Source organism: Pan troglodytes, chromosome 15 (assembly GCF_028858775.2).
Source record: "Pan troglodytes isolate AG18354 chromosome 15, NHGRI_mPanTro3-v2.0_pri, whole genome shotgun sequence".
In the NCBI taxonomy this organism is placed as follows: domain Eukaryota; kingdom Metazoa; phylum Chordata; class Mammalia; order Primates; family Hominidae; genus Pan; species Pan troglodytes.
This window is the reverse complement of record NC_072413.2, coordinates 22,561,311-22,580,981: the sequence shown is the minus strand read 5'-3', so window position 1 is coordinate 22,580,981 and position 19,671 is coordinate 22,561,311. Positions and strand designations below refer to the sequence as shown.

At 52.5% G+C, this 19,671-nt stretch overlaps 1 protein-coding gene and 1 long non-coding RNA gene across 9 annotated transcripts in view; one reads left to right on the top strand and one right to left on the bottom strand.

Annotated features, from left to right (window-relative positions):
• LOC104001983 (uncharacterized) overlaps nucleotides 1-13,995 on the bottom strand; it is a 27,798-nt gene extending 13,803 nt beyond the window's left edge. For 2 of the 6 annotated variants that reach the window (XR_010151076.1, XR_010151079.1), the window contains exons 1-2: nucleotides 13,902-13,995; nucleotides 7,029-7,158 (exon numbers count right to left, since the gene is read on the bottom strand). This is a non-coding gene — a long non-coding RNA (uncharacterized LOC104001983). Of the gene's footprint in view, nucleotides 1-7,028; nucleotides 7,159-13,321; nucleotides 13,447-13,901 lie in introns of those variants that run through there. The other 4 variants (XR_010151075.1, XR_010151078.1, XR_010151074.1 and 1 more) reach the window with 3 other exon arrangements.
• RABGGTA (Rab geranylgeranyltransferase subunit alpha) lies at nucleotides 13,402-19,671 on the top strand. Of its 3 annotated transcripts, none has more exons than XM_509870.8 (17): nucleotides 13,402-13,725; nucleotides 14,043-14,099; nucleotides 14,265-14,375; nucleotides 14,754-14,878; nucleotides 15,071-15,258; nucleotides 15,515-15,718; nucleotides 16,046-16,129; nucleotides 16,216-16,298; nucleotides 16,383-16,484; nucleotides 16,590-16,695; nucleotides 16,789-16,840; nucleotides 17,011-17,099; nucleotides 17,251-17,339; nucleotides 17,433-17,549; nucleotides 18,321-18,434; nucleotides 18,693-18,780; nucleotides 19,446-19,671. In XM_509870.8, the coding sequence occupies exons 2-17, from the start codon at nucleotides 14,097-14,099 to the stop codon at nucleotides 19,592-19,594; spliced, it is 1,704 nt and encodes a 567-aa protein (XP_509870.5). In that variant the 5' UTR covers nucleotides 13,402-13,725; nucleotides 14,043-14,096; the 3' UTR covers nucleotides 19,595-19,671. The 3 variants fall into 3 exon arrangements, with proteins under 3 accessions (XP_509870.5, XP_063649323.1, XP_024204448.3); XM_063793253.1 differs by having other exon boundaries at nucleotides 13,571-13,725; nucleotides 13,964-14,099; XM_024348680.3 differs by having other exon boundaries at nucleotides 13,585-14,099.

The following is a 19,671-nucleotide window of genomic DNA, read 5'->3' as shown; positions in this document are numbered from 1 at the left end:
GGTGTCCCCACTAATGTGAGCTTTGACTAACTGGCCTACATTAAACAGGAAGAGGATGGGTGCAGGGCTGGACCGAGGGATCAGTGACTCCAGGTTTATGGACAACTCACTGAGTAGGAGTTTCCATCAGCTCCTGAAGTCCCCTTTGGGCCCATGAGTAGAAGGGGAGGTCTCTGGCAGGCCAGGGAAGTGAGGAGACGATGTGAGTGACAGTGGGGTGCAATCCAGGCATGAAGAGTGAGGAGCACGCACGAGGGCCCAGTGGACAAACCCAGGCAGGCGGCTGGGCCCAGGGCTGCCCTTTCCCTTTGTCACCCTGGCTCCTACCCACCCACGACCGCCAAGGCCTTGGCCCTGTCTCTGAGGCATCTGTCTCCTACCACCCATGCCAAAGGCTTTGGCACTGTCGCTGAGGCATCTGGTCCCTTACGCTTTTGGCCTCCCCATCCCTGGGGAGAGCCCCACCCATGACCTCAGAAGTCCTTTGCCGCAGCCCCTCCCCATCACCTCCAGTCCCTGGTCTTCCCCTCCTAGTTTGACCCACCCTCTCCACCAAGCGCACTCCCCTGGGCCCTACTGCCCCCACCTTCTCAGGCTTCCCCTCCTTGCACTGTTCCTCCCAACCCCTCGGCCCTATCACCTGCCTGTGCTCACTGGTCCCTGTGCTCTAATCCCCTCTTTAACCCTCCATCTCCTGGTCAGCTGGTGTTTGTGCAGCCTCCTGTGTGCTCAGCACTGGGCAGGGCAGGGTGGACGGGTACAGGCAAGCCTTATGAGACAAAGGTCCAGCTCTCAAAGTGCTTCCAGTTGGCATCATGAAAACATTAGGCAACAATGGCAAGACCCAAGGTGGGGACTCAAAGGAGTGGGAGGGGTCGCCACAGCCAGGCACCTCCCTAGGCTGGACACAACTTTCGTTTCATCCAGGTTTCACCTTCCTGGGGGGTGATAGAACATTCTTATCCCTGCCTTTCTCTGTCAAGCCTCACCTCTGTCTCAGCTCCTGCCTGCAGGCAACCAAGAGCATCCTTGCCCCCTCAGTGTGTCCTGACTCCCTGCCTGACACTCCACTCAGTTCCCCCCAGCACACATGCCCATGGGTGCCCTGGCCTAGGGGTCCTCCTCAGAGCCCCATGGCTGCTGGTTTAACTAGGCTGATGGGCCCCATGTTGAGCAGCAGAAGAGGCAGAAGTCACCTCAGGACTGAGCAGGGGCTAAGGAGGAGCACGGGCTGGGTCTTCTGCAGGTGGTATCGAAGAGAAATGGCAGATGTTAGTTAAAGCAGTGAAAGCAGGCTTTATTCAGTAACTACTGACAGTAGGGGAAAGAGCTGAGCTCCATTCTGATTTGTGCACAGGTGATCTGGGAGCTGTAAAGGGAGGAGGCAGGGGGTTAGCAAAGCCTCAGAGTGAATGGAATGAGGCCAGCTGTCTCTCTGGCTGGCATGTACCTAAGTTAGGGCTCTGTCCTTTATTTATTTATTTATTGAGGCAGGGTCTCACTCTGTAGCGTGAGCTGGAGTTCAGTGGGTGGTGCGATCTCAGCTCACTGCAACCTGTACCTCCCCAGCTCAAGGGATCCTCCCACCTCAGCTCCCTGAGTAGCTGGGACTATAGGAATGTGCAACCATGCCTGGTTAAGTTTTTTTGTTTTTGTTTTTTGTTTTTGTATTTTTAGTAGAGACAGAGTTTTGGCATGTTGCCCAAGCTGGTCTTGAACTCCTGGCCTCAAGTGATCCGCCCGCCTCAGCCTCCCAAAGTGCTGGGATTACAGCGTGAGCCACCATGCCTGGCCTTGATGACTATATTTTAAAGGAAGACCTGATGCTTTTGAGTTGCAAGAGATACATATGTACAATGGCAAGCCATTTTGAGCCAAATGTTCTAAGAAAGTGAGGTCAGGGGCCTATCATCAGGTGTTGGCTAGAACAAATAATAAATTTTTCTGGCAGCACTGAGCTTTCTCAAGACAGCACTTTAAGAGGGGCTGGGGCCATCCTAGGGATACAGCCTTGTGCTGCTAAAAGCCAATCTAGAGTCTGGTCAAGTCTCTTAGTTCAGAGGTTTGGACAGAGTTGTCATGTGCTGAGAGTTCTGCAGTTCTCAGTGGGGTGCTGCTGCCCACTGCCCTCTGCTCCAAGCCTCCCGGGGAACTCAGCAGTGGGCCAGCTGTGGGGGCGAATAGTTTCCTCAGCCAGAGTCCAGGTGCAGGCTCAGGCTCAGCTTGAAGCAAGGCCAAGGGATCACCAGCCACCTGGACTTAAATGCCAGCGTGGAGAGGAACTGGAAGCTGCTTGTGCTTGATAGTGGTGAATCTGGAGGACATATGACCCTTCCGTAGACCCTTGAGAATGGAGGAGCCCATGAGGAATGCTGGGAAGTAGGCAAAGGGAGGAAGTGGGCCCGGTTTTGTGCAATTTCTATTAGCAAGTACCAACACATATGCCCCATATTGGTGAGTAAGGAGGTCTTGGCTACCTCCTCATTAGAGAGGCAGTTCCAGAAGAAATGTGCAAAGCCAGAACAGACACAGCCTGAGCATCCCTAGAGGGCCTCATGCAAGAGGGAGCAAAGGTGCCTTGGCTTTGGCCCTTCACTGTCACATTAACACCCTATCATCAGAGACCTGTGTTATTGTAGGGGCTGAGAGAATTCAGGTTTATTGGGCACCTGCAACGCCCAAACACTCTACCTAGGCCCTACTCTTTTCATCTGCCACATGAGGTAAGTACTCTTTTACAGCTGAGGAAACTGAGGCTCAGAAATTCTAAGTAACTTATCCAGGATTGCAAGGCTTTACAGCGAGAGTCTGGATTCAACCAAATCTGTATAACTCTGTATAAAAGTGTGAGCTCTTTCCCCTGCATCATGCTGCTTCTGCTTTCTTGTGTCTGGTTTTGTTTTGTTTGGTTTGGTTTTTGAGACACAGTCTCACTCTGTTGCCCAGGCTGGAGTGCAGTGGCGCTATCTTGGCTCACTACAACTTCTGCCTCCTGGGTTCAGCAATTCTCCTGTCTCAGCCTCCCCAGTAGCATGGAATTACACCATGCCTGGCTAATTTGTGTATTTTTAGTAGAGACGGGGTTTCCCAGGCTGGTCTCAAGCTCCTGGCCTCAAGTGATCCGCCCGCCTTGGCCTCCCAGAGTGCTGGGATTACAGGCGTGAGCCACTGTGCCGGCCTCTGGTTTGGTTTTGACTTTGGAGGCCTTCTACTTTGGGTAGAGGAAGGGTTGGGGACTGGGCACAATGGTGAAAGCTTTCCCAAGTTCACCCAGCCTAAGTTCCTCTTGGCCACATTGAGCCTTACTCTTCCCTAAACTTGACCACACTCCCTTTCCTCTGCACCTTTGCTCCAGCTGTTCTGATCTCTAGATTACCACTCATTCTTTCACCCAGCCCCCAACCCCATTTTGCCTGCCAGAATTCATCCAGCCAGGCCCACCTCAACCTCCTAGAAGCTTCTCCTGGCGTCTTCTACCCTTGCTTTGCCCGCTTCCAGGGAACCTCTTACTATGAAATTCACTTGGCTCTTGACTAGTGTTAGAGCCATAGATGTCTTCATCCATTTCCTGGATAAGGATGACTCCTTCCCAAAGTTAGGGATTAGGTCTTGGACCCTTCATCCCCCATTCTCCTGCTGTCTCCTTCCCCATGCACAGAAACTTTGAAACCTTCAGCACAGAACTGCACAGTACCTGGGGCGAACCCAGAGTGTGGCTGAACTCACAGGCCCAGTGAGACCCACTGGTGAGGGCTCCACCCTTCCTCCCTGAGGGGAGGTATGCTGGGCCAGCCATGGCAGTGTCTGTATCCCAGGACTGACCCTCTAAGGACTCATTGATCCCTGCTATCCATCGGTCCTTGGCCTCGGCCCCACACACCACACCTCAGCCTCAAAATCCCCGCTCAGGGGCCTAAGAGAGAATTTCCCAACAGGGCTGCCAGCAGTGGGAGCCTTGGATGCCTCTGTTGGGCTACTCCAGGTCCTCCCTGCCTCTCTTCCCCTCAGTGTTCTTTGCCAGGCACAGAGCTCAAGCCTGAGTCATGATTGGGCCCACAGGGGACTCAGGAACACAGCATTGCTACTGTCAGCAGTTCCAGGCATTCTACTTTACACTGAATTCTGAGCTTCGGAACCACTCCCTGTCCACTCCCTCCCGGTGCTGCGAGGCCTGGCCCTACAGCCTGGAGTGCAGCCACCCCTGACCAAGTTCCCTGCCCTGGGCTCTAAGATCCCCAACTCCTCCTCCTCATCTCCCACCCCAGCCCAGTGGGTGGGTGCCTCCATGGCTCACCATTTATTCATTCATTCATTCTTTCCCAACTAGTCTCAATACCCTGTTTCATTTCCCTCGGGGCACTTAGATTCCCTGAAATTGTCTTTGGTGTGTATTTGCTCCTACAGGGACTGTCTCCCCAACTATAATGTAAGCCCTATGACAGCAGGGACCTTGTCTGTCTTGGTCACCGCTGTATATTGAGCTGTACTGGTGCTCAATAATTGTTGGTTGATAATTGACTGGCTAAATTATGTTAACGTTAGTTGAGCAACCACCATGGTGCAGGCACCTTGCTAGGTGAGAGGAAATGCAGTCAAATGAGTCCCCTTGGGTAGGTAGTTCACAGCACGAGCAGAAGTGGGGCGCTGCACCCACAGGATGAGCTATAATGCAGGCACCACAGGACCTGGTGCTGAGAGGAACAGGAGAGGCACTTGACCGAGCCCCAAGCCAGGGCTTCTGCTCACCTACAGCCCTGGCTCCCACTCACTTCCTCTAGGAAGCCCACCCCCATTCTCAGACAGGGCAGCTCCCCATCAGGTGCTCACCCAGCACCATATGCCTCTCCATAAAGGCAGAGCAGTTGACAGAGTTGTCCTTCTACATTTGCTTATGTGATTATTTCCATCATCCAGAAAGTTCGATTAAACAGCCCAGGGCTAGCCTGTATGCTCCATGAGGCAGGGACTGTGTCTGTGCTCTGCTCACTGTCGCAGCCCCCACCCTAGCGTGGATCAGGCACAGAGGGCCCTCAGTCAGTATTTGTTGGATGGATGAATGGGACAGGGAAAGGGCGAGGCCTGAGTGCTCCCCCAAAAGGAGCAGTTCCTCTTTCCTCCCCTAGAGGAGTATGTCCTTAGCCCCCTGTGTTCATCTACCAGCGACAGCATCCCATCCTTCCCCAGCCCCCTGTGTTCATCTACCAGCGACAGCATCCCATCCTTCCCCAGCCCCCTGTGTTCATCTACCAGCGACAGCATCCCATCCTTCCCCAGCCCCCTGTGTTCATCTACCAGCGACAGCATCCCATCCTTCCCCAGGACCCACAGTCTCACTTTGTTCCACAGCTTCTGCTTCTCACTTGACATAGAATGTCAGGGCTTCTGCCTCCTGGTACCACTCACATCATATATGCCCAAAACCGAATGTGATGGTGCCCCCTGTAGTTGTGCAGCAGCCTTGCCAGGCAGTGAGCTTCTTGGCTACCTTCCCACCTCCACCAGTGCTCTGGGCAATTTTTAGCCAACATGGCATTATCATCACCAGTCACCATGCAGTGCCTGGCTCCTTTCACAGAGGCTTCAGTTCTGGCTGGCTCAAGAAGTTTTTCCAGCTTTTCAGCACCATTTCTTGGTTTGCTTTTCCCTCAACTCTTCCCCAAGAGACGCCAACCTGAGTCAGTACCCACCACACCCTGGGAGAGTTAGAATGCTCTTGTGGGGACTTTCCCTCTGGGGCCCTTCTGTCTTTTAGGGCAACCTTGGGGACCTGCCCTCCCTTCTCACTGGCTAACCTGTTTCGTCTTCTTCCCCAGCCAGGAAGTGTGCTACAGGCACGTGGCAACCCCCATGGGCCATCAAGCAATTTCCCCAGCCTGACTCAGAAGGAACTGGGGAGCAGGGAGAAGAGAAAGAATGCAAGCATTCAAACCAAGTGTCCAAGGAATGGGCAGTTGCGGTGAATGGGCAGTGGAGAGGATCTTCTCGGGCTCTGAGTTACTCTAGTCCCCTGCTCCATCCCAGGGATCAGAATCTTTCAGAACTTCAGAGTGGAGAGACTCTGGTCTCTGAATGTCCACTACTACATTCTCACAAAGTGGTTGACCAACATATGCTTGAATGCCTCCCACCTCTCATTGAGGCCCATTCTACCTTTGGTAGAATAATTAGCTTTAATTATTAGAAAGTCCTTCCTCATAAAGGATCTACATCCACTCTCTGGTCTTTGGTCTTTGCTCTCAAGATATGCAGAATCAATTCAGTTTCTATTCTAGGAGTTGAAAGACCATTATCATCTATCTGCCCCTTGAATCTTCTCTCCCAGTTCAGTATCTTCATGTCCTCCCTGTGGTCATGGGCTCTTCTCACCATCCTGATTTCTACCTCTGGACTCTACAGTTTGTCTCTGTCCCTCTCAAAATGGGCCACACACTCCTAACAGGGTTTGACTCTCACAGAGTCTGAGGCCTATGAGCCCCATTGTTCTGGGTACTAAAGCTCTCTTAGTGCATCCCAAAGTCATGTTAGTGCTTTTGGCAAGCAGATCACAGTCAATTCTTTCCAATCCCTTATCAGCCAGAGTCCTCCTGTCTTCATACACTATTGTTATTCCACCCCTCACGTATCTCACTCTTGTGCAGCTGATTATCTGAAGACCAAAGAACCAGAGTGTAATTCTGTCCCTATTCAATACCACGTGACAAATCTGGCCCAACAATCTCACCAGACGCCATCATCCAGTATTCCTCCCAATTATGTGCAAGTGACCTTCGATTATGAGAGTGGCATCTGTGCTCATCCCACGTCACTGAAAAAGTGCCATCACTAGGGACCTCCCTCCAGGTTGACAAAGACACATTAATTCATATTATTTGGTAATGGATGTCCTATCCGTTACAACCATATCTACTATCCCACCAGCACACCCACAGTTCACCATTTTGTTGCTCAACATATCCTAAGATAGAGCTGATGGGTGCAAAAGCACTAAGATAGTCATTTGAAAACCTGGTTTCCAAACCTGGCCCCACCTCCGGGTATGTGACTTCACTGAGTATCTCTGGGCTGCTGGGGATCCATCACGCCCTGTCTCGCTGTAACGTTGTGCTCTGCGATGGTCAGAGTTATAAAGAATCAGGAAGCTGGGGGCAGAGGAAGTCCCTGTTGCAAGAGATAAGAATTGGGCACTTCTGCTTGTGCCATGGGGAAGCCTCAACTCTGCTATCACTGACACGTGGCAGGCACCCAGCGCTGCTCTTCCCCTTTCATTTTCTTGACCCCAACTTGTGCTGGGACTCAGATTTCCCAATATTTGATTTCATCTGGGTCCCAAGATTAGATCCAGACCATCTGGCCTGAGTTGCCTCCCCTTGCTGGCCCCGCTTCCCCACAAGGCCAGCATCCAGCACCCCCACCCGAGATTCCCAGAGGTCTCTGGATGCCTCCTTCCACCCTCCTCCCACACTCCTGGCCCTGGCCAGCTCCAGCAAAGCATGGTGGGCAAGGCTGGAGGGAAAGCCAGCAAGAAAGCGTCTTCTGGAATCAGCCTGAGCACGAGGCCAGGCTTTATCGCTTCTGGCTGTGCGGCCTCGGGCAGAGCTTCAGTTTCTTGCCATCATGGCTATAAAGTATTCAGTCATTATAATTTCTCATTAATTATGGCTTCAGGAGCACAGAAGTTCTCCTCTCTTCGTTGTCCATTTCTTCTTTTGCCCTCCACTGAGGCTTCTCCACCCCGCACCCTCAGCCCTGCCCTCACCACGCTCTACCAAAGCTTGTTTGTGGGTTCCCTCACCTCCCCTCTCCCCAGAGCACCCATTCTCTGCTGGGTGTAATGACTACCTGCGCACACCTGACGCCCACGCTGACTTCTTCTGCCTTGACCTCTCAGCCTCTCTCCAGGCAAGGATTTCTTGTTGCCTCAGGACATCTCCACATCAAAACCAAACATGTGAGAAGTAGCCCTTCCTCTTCTCACGCAACCATCCCTCCCCACGCCCATGTTCTAGGACCTCTGTGGACACCACAAATTCTCAAGTCCTCAGCTTTACAACTGCAAGCCTTCCTCCAAGATCCCTTCGTCCCTGCATCTTAGTCTCACCTGCTACCAAATCCTGCCTACTGGTCCTCAGAAATAGTCCTTCTCCATCCTCACTCTCCATGCCCACTGCCCCCCCACAGCCACAGGGACATTCATGTGGATTCCAGGTTCTGCCAGATCATCCCTGAAGAGGGGGTTTTCTAACCTCCTTCCCCACATTTACCTCCGTTCTGTGTCTCCCGTCCCCCACTAAACCTTTTACCCATACCTGTGTCTGGGAGAGTTTTAAAATAGGAGGATCAGAGCTGCACATCTGTGATTTGTGCACTTTCAGTATAATACGTTATGCCTCAGTGACAAGTTTTATAGAAGAATAGAGTAAGCATCAAAAGTTAAACAGAAAAAAATGTAAACCGTTAAAATCACCAGATCTAAAACAAGTTCTTCTTAACCTGAGTCTGGGTGAGGTGTCCCTTCTGTGGGCCCTCATGGGCCCCGTCCTACTTCATCTTACGTGTCTCACCCAAGAGACCTGCTCTGTCCAATACTAGCCACTAGCCCCATGCAGTTATTTACATTTAAATTAGGCCAGGTGCGGTGGCTCATGCCTGTAGTCCCAGCACTTTGGGACGCTGAGGCAGGATGATTGCTTGGAGGCCAGGAGTTGGAGACCAGCCTGGGCAATATAGAAAGATCCTGTCTCTAAAAATATTTTTTTTTTTAATTTGCCAGGCATGGGCTAATTTTTAAAAATTAGCTGGGTGTGTGCCTGTAGTCCCACCTCTTTTTTTTTTTTTTTTTGAGACCGAGTCTTGCTCTGTTTCCCAGGCTAGAGTGCAGTGGCATGACCTCAGCTCACTGCAACCTCCACCTCCTAGGCTCAAACGATTCTCCTGCCTCAGCCTCCCATGTAGCTGGGACTACAGGCGCGTACCACCACGCCCAGCTAATTTTTGTATTTTTAGTAGAGATGGCATTTCACTATGTTGGACAGGCTGGTCTCCAACTCCTGACCTCAAGTGATTCGCCTGCCTCGGCCTCCCAAAGTGCTGGGACTACAGCACTACAGCATTACAGCTGGCCCCTGGCCAAAAAAAAATTTTTAAGTTAATTAAAATGAAACAAAATGAAAAATTCAGTTCCTCAATTGCACTAGGCACATTTCAAGCGCTTAGCAGTCACATGGGGCTACTGTCAACCGTGTTAGATGACACAGATACCAAACACTTCCATTGTCACAGAAAGTTCTATTGGACAGTGCTACACGCCACTGTAAGCTCTGGAAGACAGAGACTTGTCTTTCTGGTCCACTACTGGATCCCTGGCACCCAACATGCTGTGAGGCCCAGCACTGATGCTGAACATCAAGGGACTGAATGAATGCACACACTACCACACACTGCACATGGCCCGGCGACAGCTCCATTACCTGTCTTGCACTTGCTCCCCCTGCCGTCAGACCATGGCTTCTAGCCAAGCTTTGACCCAGGGCCCTGACCCAGGGCTCGTGGCCCCCTTTCCTCCCTCCAGACTCTCTGGTCTGTGACGGGCTCAGGGTCCTGGAGCCATTGTAAGTGACTATGTGTGTGTGCTTCTGTGTATGTATGTTGGGAGCAGGAGTAGAGAATGAATTGGCAGGGGTGGAAAGATGCCAGGGTTCCAGGTCTCAAGTAACTCAGGTTCAGGCCTCTGGCAATGGTCACTCTCACCTATACAGCCATCTCAATTCTGAATCTCGAAGATGTGTGACTTTGGACAAGAAACTAACTTCTGCAAACCCACTGTATTCCCTGTTGCTTCATTGTAAAATATGGATAATAATACCTATTTCATATAGGTAGTGAGTGCAGTAAATAAGATGTCTGGGGCTCTGTTGATACTCAATTACTGTTTGTTTCTTTCTATACATAGAGGGCAGTAAAAATCTCTTCTTCAAACATCATTTAGATTGTGGCTTTCAGGGCACGGTGGCTCACGCCTATAATCCCAGCACTTTGGGAGGCCGAGGCAGGCAGCTCACCTGAGGTCGGGAGTTCAAGACCAGCCTGACCAACAAGGAGAAACCCTGTCTCTACAAAAAATACAAAATTACCTGCGCATGGTGGCGCATGCCTGTAATCCCAGCTACTCGGGAGACTGAGGCAGGAGAATCGCTTGAACCCGGGAGGCACAGGTTGCAGTGAGCCAAGATCGTGCCATTACATCATTCCAGCCTGGGCAACAAAAGCAAAATTTGTCTCAAAAAAAAAAAAAAAAAAAAAAGCCGGACATGGTGGCTCACGCCTGTAATCCTAGCACTTTGGGAGGCCGAGGCAGGCAGATCACGAGGTCAGGAGATCGAGACCATCCTGGCTAACAAGGTGAAACCCCGTCTCCACTAAAAATACAAAAAATTAGCCGGGCATGGTGGCAGGCGCCTGTAGTCCCAGCTACTCAGGAGGCTGAGGCAGGAGAATGGCATGAACCTGGGAGGCAGAGCTGGCAGTGAGCAGACACCACACCACTAATCCAGCGTGGGTGACAGAACGAGACTCTGTCTCAAAAAAAAAAAAAAGATTGTGGCTCTCAGACACCTGCATGGTTCCCACTTATCCCACATAGGAGGCCAAATATAACTCCTGACAGCTCCTTTTGCCTTCAAGCAAGAGGCTTATCATCAGTTCCACTGCTCTTATCTCCAAAGGCACCTGGCTCAGCCTCTCTCTGCCAGCCAGCTAAGTTAGTTTGGCTTTCTCTCCCCCACCTTTACGTCATATTACATACCTGAAATACCCTTCCTGCCTGCTCTTTCCAAAACTCAAGCCCTGCCTTCTCTGATGCAGATTTTTTCATGAGACTCACTTCCTCTCTTAAGCCTGCTTGACTCAACCTTCCCAGTTTCAAGATTGCTAATCACAATGTGATTAGTGACTATGATGCAAGGCTGTACCTGGCAAATCTGCACTTGAGGGCATCTGTGTTCCCAAGTATCTGGTTGCGCCTGTGAGTGTGCACAGAGCAGGAAGCTCGAGAAGGAGGTGACCACCAACAAAAGAAGGCTGGTGGTGAGGTGGGAGGGCTGGACCAGACTAGACACAGGTCCCATTTGGCCACTTATTACATGGGTGGCCCTCAACAAGTTACTTAATCTTTCTGAGCCTCAGTTTCCTATTACTATACTGAGCCCTTACTTAGTACAGACACTATTCTAAGCACTTTACATAGATTCTTTTATTTCAGCTTAACTTCAACAGATTAACTTCAACTGCAGCAGCTAGATAATATTTTTCCTATGTTACTGTTGAAGAAATTCAGACATAGAGGAAACGCAACACAGAAGTTGAGTAACTTGCCCCAGGTAACACTGGGATAAGCAAGTGGCAAAGCTAGGATTTGTAGCCAGGCAGTCTGGCTCCAGCATCCATGTTCTTAATCACTCTGCTTACTGCCTCCTACCTGTAATTCTGTGTGTGTGCACATCCCTCCTATGTATGCAAAACTCCCATCACAGTGGCTGGCACAAAGAGAACCAATAAATGGTTTAACTCTTTCCTCACTGGGACTACAAATACACAGGGATAGGAAAAATGTCTCTTTTCGAGAATTTGTTATAGGATCTAGGAAAGGACAAGTATATAACGGACACTTTACATACATTTCCAGGGGCTGAGAGAGGTGTGAAGGATATATAAAGATTTAAAGCACTGGCCGGGCATGGTGGCTCACACCTGTAATCCCAGCACTCTGGGAGGCCAAGGTGGGCAGATCACCTGAAGTCAGGAGTTTGAGACCAGCCTGGCCAACATGGTGAAACACCGTCTCTTCTAAAACTACAAAAATCAGTCGGGTGTGGTGGTGCATGCCTGTAGTCCCAGCTACTCCGGAGGCTGAGGCAGGAGAATCGCTTGAACCCAGGAGGCAGAGGTTGCAGTAAGCAGAGATCGTGCCACTGCACTCCTGCCCGGGCGACAGAGTGAGACCCTGTCTCAAAAAAAAAAAAAAAAAAAAAAAAAAAAAAATTGAAAGCACTACCTTCTTACCCAGGTGTGAGTTATAAACACACACATGCCACATGGACACACTATTCGCAAAGACATCACACACGTGTACGTGTGGTACACACACACTCACTAGCCACCCTGAACCTCATGAAGGCTCCACCAGAAAACCTTCTTTGCAGTAGGCACAGGGAAAAAATCACAGTCTTTAAAAGTACATATGAAGGTCTATCAAATCAGACTGGGGCATTTTAGAGAACTTCCTCGAGGTGCCACTTGAGTTACATTTTTTTTTCTTTGTACTGTGGAGTTCAAAAAGTTAAATCTTAAAGATAAACAGGAATTACTGTGGCAAAGGAGGAGTGTAGAGAAAGGAGAGTCAAGAGGGAACAGGCTAACATATTTAGGAAACTGCAAGTATTTCTGTAGGCTGTCATGAAGAGTTTTTGGCAGGGTCAGGCAGGACATACAGCCAGAGAGTAGGCAGAGCCCAAATGCCAATAGGTCTGATGTGCTGAGCTGAGAGATTACAATTCTATCCTGAAAAGGAGCCACTCAGCACTTTTAGGCACAGATATGACATCAAATCTGCATTTTAGAAAAATGGATTCAGTAGCACAGAGGATGGACTGATAACAAGGGATGAGGTGGAGAACACTGAAAAGACTTTCAACAATCTGGAGAAGAAATTCGGAGTTTGAACTCCTAGTGGCAGTGGGAAGAGAAAGAGTATTTAAGCGAGTTTAAGAAGTGAGGAGGAAATAGTGCCATTCACTACAATAGAAAACATAAAGACCAATGTTTAGACAGGATGGATGAGAGATAATGTATACCTTTTGGCTTTTGGAGTTTGAGGTGTCTCTGGGACACCAGGTGATATCCAACAGGTGTTTGAATATGTATGTGCATGTATATTATTTATTGTTATTTAAGCTTGCAAGACATCTGGGCTGGAGATATAAATTTGGGTGTCATCAATTTACAGGTAGTAATTAAAACAATGAGTGTGGATGAACTCACCCAGAGAAAGTGTAATGCCAGATTTGTGGGCCAAAACAGCTCTGAGGAGCTCCAACTCGAAGCAGTTGAAGGCTTACATTTAAACATTCTCCCAGGAACAGTGGGTGAAGTGAAAAAGGGGTGAGGAAAGGGCCCTGGAGATCACCAACATTTAGGGGTGGAGGTGAACAGATGAGAAGAGAGAGGCAGAGGTGCAGGAGGAGAAGCCAGAATGGGGGTGTCAAGTATAAAGAAATGGGTAGCGTCAAATGCTTCAGAGGTTAGAGAAAATGACAGGAAACTCCACCTGTTAGATTTGACATCTAGAAGGCTGTCGGTGTGGCCAGGGTGAGGTCAGTGGAGTAGCGAAGGTGCGGGTTTCCGGCTGTTGGAGAAACCTCTTCCACTAACTACACTGCACTCTGAGTTACCAACTGGCATGATCCTCCCCCCATTTCACACGCACGCTACAGTCGCCCGTGCGCACTCGTACACACCAGGTGGCTAACAGGTACGAGGCGTTTCCGGACAGCGAGCGCAGAGCCCCCGCGCACGCGCCTCCGAGCCGGCCTCTTCCGCCGCAAGTCCCTCCCCAAGCCTGCAGAGTGCGCTGCGTTTCGATGAGCCGGGACGTGGCGCCGCTCTAGCCAGCGCCTGGGCTCTGTGGCGGGCGCCGCAGCTCCGCGTCCCCCGCGCCTCCTCCCAGCGCAGGTGGGTCCGCCCGCGGGGGGCGGGGGTGCCCGGGAGCCGTGGGACGGGCGGGTAGCGGCAACCTTTGGGGAGCAGAGTGGTCCCCAACGCCCAGGTGCCCCGGCTTGCGCTCTGGCCCGGGCGAATCGGGCTATAGGAAGGGCCACACGGATGGAAGTCCTAGTCCGGGTGCTTACCTCTTGTGGAACGTGCAAAGCCTGTCCCAGGACCTCTTTACACTCTGGGGGTCTCTGCCCAGGCACGCTTGCTGCTTCCGGACACAGCTGTGGGCGGAGCTAGTAGGGGCGGGGCTACGTGATTGACACTTCTCTCCTCAGACTTCAAGGGCTACCACTGGACCCTTCCCCTGTCTTGAACCCTGAGCCGGCACCATGGTGAGAACCCTGAGCCCAGCCCTTCACCTCCGCAGGCCCGCGCCCTCACCCCCAGTGGCAGTGCCATGGTTGCCCCGTATGAACCTAGGGCTCCACAGTGTGGGGTTTTTGCAGGTCAGCTCCTGCAAGGCAACCTGCACTCTTCCAACCCGTTCATCCTTGTAGCACGGACGCCTGAAGGTGAAGACGTCAGAAGAGCAGGCGGAGGCCAAAAGGCTAGAGCGAGAGCAGAAGCTGAAGCTATACCAGTCAGCCACCCAGGCCGTATTCCAGAAGGTGGGGCCCTCAGAGGTAGCCCCGACCCCAAGTAGCTCCCTTAGTATAGTGCAGAGGCCAAGAGCTGGTCCCTAGAGTCAGACTGCCTAGATCCAATTCTGGGTTCTCTCACTTATAACTGTATGACTTTGGGCAAGTTGCTGAATCTCTTTGGGCCTCAGTTTGCTCATCTGTAAAATGGGGCTAATAATTGCACCTACTGCATAAGGCTGTTGTGAAGATTAAATGAGAGAATACCTGTAAGGCCATAAAGCATGGTTCATAGTACCTGTTGTATAATGTGGGATTCACAGAATATTGGATGGTTTTAAGTTTACGTTATTTAGTCCTGTAGTGGGAAAATTATATGATCTCTAACCCTGCCACCTATCTTCTTAGCGCCAGGCTGGTGAGCTGGATGAGTCCGTGCTGGAACTGACAAGCCAGATTCTGGGAGCCAACCCTGATTTTGCCACCCTCTGGAACTGCCGACGAGAGGTGCTCCAGCAGCTGGAGACTCAGAAGTGCGTAGGGATTCAGGATCTCAGAAGACTGCCCTGGCCCTGCGCCTGCACTGCCTGGGTCTAGGGGTGAAGGAGAAATGGGGCAGCCAGTGGCATAGATGGAGGATAGTAGGGGGCTGGGTGCAGAAAGTGAGGGGTGAGCTGAGGTTGACTGTAGGAGAGCCCTGACCCCCCCTTCCCTTCTGGGTACAGGTCTCCTGAAGAGTTGGCTGCTCTGGTGAAGGCAGAACTGGGCTTCCTGGAGAGCTGCCTGCGGGTGAACCCCAAGTCTTATGGTACCTGGCACCACCGATGCTGGCTGCTAGGCCGCCTGCCTGAGCCCAACTGGACCCGAGAGCTGGAGCTCTGTGCCCGTTTCCTGGAGGTGGATGAGCGGAACTGTATGTGGCTGCAGATTCTGTCCCCACAGCCCTCACCTGCCCACATTCTGGTACTGGGGCCTCAGTAAGGCCCAGAATGGGGAGGGATATCCAGGATGGGTCCACTGAGCTGGTGCTGAAAGGGATGTTGGAGCCAAATGCATCCTCCGTGGAGTGCACTGAGGTGTTTCTAGGGGTTCCTGAGGACTCTAGGGGTCCCAGCCAGGTAGCTCCTCTTGCCCTGCCTCTAAGATATGCTGTCACCTCTCCCCTCCAGTTCACTGCTGGGACTATCGGCGGTTTGTGGCCACACAGGCAGCCGTGCCCCCTGCAGAAGAGCTAGCCTTCACTGACAGCCTCATCACCCGAAACTTCTCCAACTACTCTTCCTGGCATTACCGCTCCTGTCTCTTGCCCCAGCTGCACCCCCAGCCGGATTCTGGACCACAGGGGCGCCTCCCTGAGGATGTGCTGCTCAAAGGTAACCAGGGTCAGGGATGCTCAGGAGGACTCTGCAGTGCCACCCTTCCAGCCCCCATGCCTGACCCTGTTCCTGAACCTGTCACTCAGGTTTATTGAGCACCTACTTCATGCGTGGCTCCAGGGGTGCTTAAGAATCAGTCCCTGGCTGCAGGGAGCTTAAGTGTCTGATGGGGAAGATAAAACTGACATACGTAGCCCCTGTGCAAGGACAGCATATAAGTGAGACTGGGGGCTGGAGGTACTCCAAGGAGAGGGTAGGGTGTTGGAGTGGCCAGGAGCTCACCAGTGTCCTGACCACAGCCCCATGCCTCCTGGAACCCCACAGAGCTGGAGCTGGTGCAGAATGCCTTCTTCACTGACCCCAATGACCAGAGTGCCTGGTTTTATCACCGTTGGCTCCTAGGCCGAGGTGAGCAATGAGGAAAGGGGCTGGGTGTTCAGCGCTTAATAGGAATGGGAGAGGGTTTAAAGAAATCTGACACTGTCTCCCCGCAGCTGACCCCCAGGATGCACTGCGCTGCCTACATGTGAGCCGGGACGAGGCCTGTCTGACTGTCTCCTTCTCTCGGCCCCTCTTAGTGAGTCCTGCAGCTTTTGTCAAGAGCACTGTGGGATTGTGGGCCTGGTGCTGATGGGGCTGAAGTCTTTGTCCTTTGTGCCAGGTGGGCTCCAGGACGGAGATCTTGCTGCTCATGGTTGATGATTCTCCCCTGATTGTGGAGTGGAGGACCCCAGATGGCAGGAACCGGCCCAGCCATGTCTGGGTATCCCAGGATTGGTGGGGCAGAAGTGGGGGTCTGGGGCAGGGCTGGGTGGGACAGTCAAAAAAGTGGTTAGGCTGGGGCATTTCCTTGACCCAGTACTCCCAGCTCTGTGACCTGCCTGCTGCCTCCCTCAACGACCAGTTGCCCCAACATACATTTCGCGTCATTTGGACAGCAGGCGATGTCCAGAAAGAATGCGTGCTTTTAAAAGGTGATGGAACCTGCAACCTCCACCCCTTGCAGCAGCCCCCATCACTCTTTTCCTCTCAAGGGTGCACCCTCCAACCACCTACTCTTTCCCCAGGCCGCCAGGAGGGCTGGTGCCGGGACTCCACGACGGACGAGCAGCTATTCAGGTGGTGATAGGGAAGCACAAAACAAGGAGAGGGGCTCTGGACTCTGGGCATCAGGCAGCCAGGGCAGGAGGCTGGGGCCTCAAGGAGCTGTTTCAGTCTAGATACTGGGAATGTTGACCAGTGCTTCAGGGCTGTGGGCCTCAACACCTCCCCACCCTGCCCACCCTCAGGTGTGAGCTGTCAGTGGAGAAGTCCACAGTGCTGCAGTCTGAGCTGGAATCCTGTAAGGAGCTGCAGGAGCTGGAGCCTGAGAATAAATGTGAGGCCCCATTCCGTGAGAGTCTGCTCCCAGAGCCCACTGAGGAAACCCCTTTCCAGTGTGGCCCTGAGAGGACAGCAGGAAGGCCTCAGGAGGATGGGAGCAGAGGAGGATCCAAGAGAAACCCTCCTTTTCCCTGCCCTCTCCTCAGGGTGCCTGCTTACCATCATCCTGCTGATGCGGGCACTGGACCCCCTGCTGTATGAGAAGGAGACCCTGCAGTACTTCCAGACCCTCAAGGCAAGTTCTGTCTGCAGAACAGACCAGGGGGAGGCCCAGCAGGCAGGAGGCAGGCAGCTGACATGCATACCCTGCCCACCCCATCCACTCCAGGCCGTGGACCCCATGCGGGCAGCGTATCTGGATGACCTGCGCAGCAAGTTCTTGCTGGAGAATAGCGTGCTCAAGATGGAGTATGCTGAGGTGCGTGTGCTGCACCTGGCTCACAAGGTATGGGCTGCCATGCATGCCTTCCCCTGGCCCTCATCCCGCTGGCCTCCCCACGTCCCTGACTTTGCCCCCAGTCTCAGGTGCCTTTGTGGACTTCCAATCAAGATAGAGTTCATCCCTGCCTCCCAGCTTGCTCCTCTTCCAGGCCTTTCTGTCACTCAGCCCATTCTTCTTCTTGCCACTCACTTTCAAATCCCGAGTCACCAGGACCTCCTTGTGCTGTTTCTTCCCCAGGCTGGTCATAGCTTCATCTTCCTTCAGAGTGACCGCTAGCCCACTCCTCCCACACATTCCAGCACATCTCACCCTGGAGCAACCCCCAATACCTGAAGGCCAAATACTTTCCAGAGATTCCTGAGAAGTTGTCCAGGCTCCACTTTTCCTAGTCCTTCCCAACACATTAGTTTTATCACATCACCACAGCCCACCTCCATTCCTGCCAAACTCATCTCTGCCTCATCAGGACCAGTCCCCATGGGGGACCAGTCTTTGTTTACCCAGCACCCTCCACTGGCCCCTGTACCTCCGAACTCCAGGCCTCCTCCTCCTCACCCACCCCACTGGTTACCCCACTCGCAGCACTGTCTGTCCCACGTCATGTACTGCTGTGGGCTGTAAGGTCAGCTTCCCACATGCTCCCATCCTCTTCTTGGCTGGGGTCCCCAAGGGCCTGTGGGGCACAGAGGGCATGTGCCTAATAAATGCTGGCTGAGGACCCTCTCCCAGGTCTCCTGGGAAGCCCATCACCTCCTTCCTCCCTTCACCCCCCAGGATCTGACAGTGCTCTGCCATCTGGAACAGCTGCTCTTGGTCACCCATCTTGACTTGTCACACAATCGTCTCCGAACCCTGCCACCTGCACTGGCTGCCCTGCGCTGCCTTGAGGTAAAGTACCCATGTCTCCATCCCTGTCACGGGTGGTTCTTTTCCTCTTCCTCTACCTCAGAAGTCTGCCCATCCTACAAGGAGATGTGCAGGACCCTCCACCCCGAACAGGTAACTGCGTGCCTTCTACCTCCATCACGCAGCCTGACCCTGTGAGCCCCTCTGTGCTCTGTGGACCCGTCACCCTGAGCTCCTCAGTTGCTGAACCATCCCCGGCTGACAGCGCCTGTCCTGCCTCCCTGCCCTCCCTGCCCCCAGGTGCTGCAGGCCAGTGATAATGCCATAGAGTCCCTGGACGGCGTCACCAACCTACCCCGGCTGCAGGAGCTGCTACTGTGCAACAACCGTATCCTTCCTTCTGGGTGCCTTTCAGACAGTGGGTAAAGTGAGGTGCCACCCTGGGAAGGGACAGACAGCAGGCAGGGTATGTGCCACCCTCTTGCAGGGCAGGAGAGAGGGGGCTCTGTAGTGTGAGTTGAAGGGGGAGAGCCTGGGGCTGTCGGGCTATCACTGACCTGCACTGGTGGAGTTGTGCGGAGTGGACTTCCTCAAGTCAGAGTTCACAAATGGGCAGCCCGCAGCTGTTCTTCAGGTCTATGTAGTTTTTTGAAAATCAGAAGTTTCATACTTTAAAAAACATCTAGAGTTCTAATTCCTCTCTTAAAAATTGGAAGTTAGAGCAACCTTACACTGGTATTTTCACTCAGCAGCCCTTGGTCATTGCTGAATAGTAAATGTCTCTTTGGACCAGGCTAGATTTCCACCTTATCATACCCTGCACCACTCCCCTGATACTACACCAGCTTGCGTGGGGTGTTGCAGCTCATTCTTTCCTGGCTGACCCTGTGGGCAGGCATTTGCAGTCCCTTCCTAGAGCCTGACTCCCTCCAGGGAGCATATGAGATGCCCATCAAACAGACTTCCAGGCAGCAGTCCCCAGCTCTTGAGGGTACACAGGAGCAAATAAATTGGGAGGAACCTGCCAAGCTTTCCTTGACTCTCCTGAACAAGGCCTCCAGCAACCTGCAGTGCTCCAGCCTCTTGCCTCCTGCCCCAGGCTGGTCCTCCTCAACCTGCAGGGTAACCCGCTGTGCCAAGCGGTGGGCATCTTGGAGCAACTGGCTGAACTGCTGCCTTCAGTTAGCAGTGTCCTCACCTAAGAGGCCCTGCCCCCTACCCTTGCCCTTTAACTTATTGGGACTGAATAAAGAATGGAGAGGCCCTCTCAGGCTACCAA

Coding starts and splice junctions, on each gene's coding strand:
- RABGGTA (XM_509870.8), top strand. Junction 16,299..16,382: donor CCTTCTCTCGGCCCCTCTTA/GTGAGTCCTGCA, acceptor CCTTTGTGCCAG/GTGGGCTCCAGGACGGAGAT. Junction 16,841..17,010: donor ACGGACGAGCAGCTATTCAG/GTGGTGATAGGG, acceptor GCCCACCCTCAG/GTGTGAGCTGTCAGTGGAGA.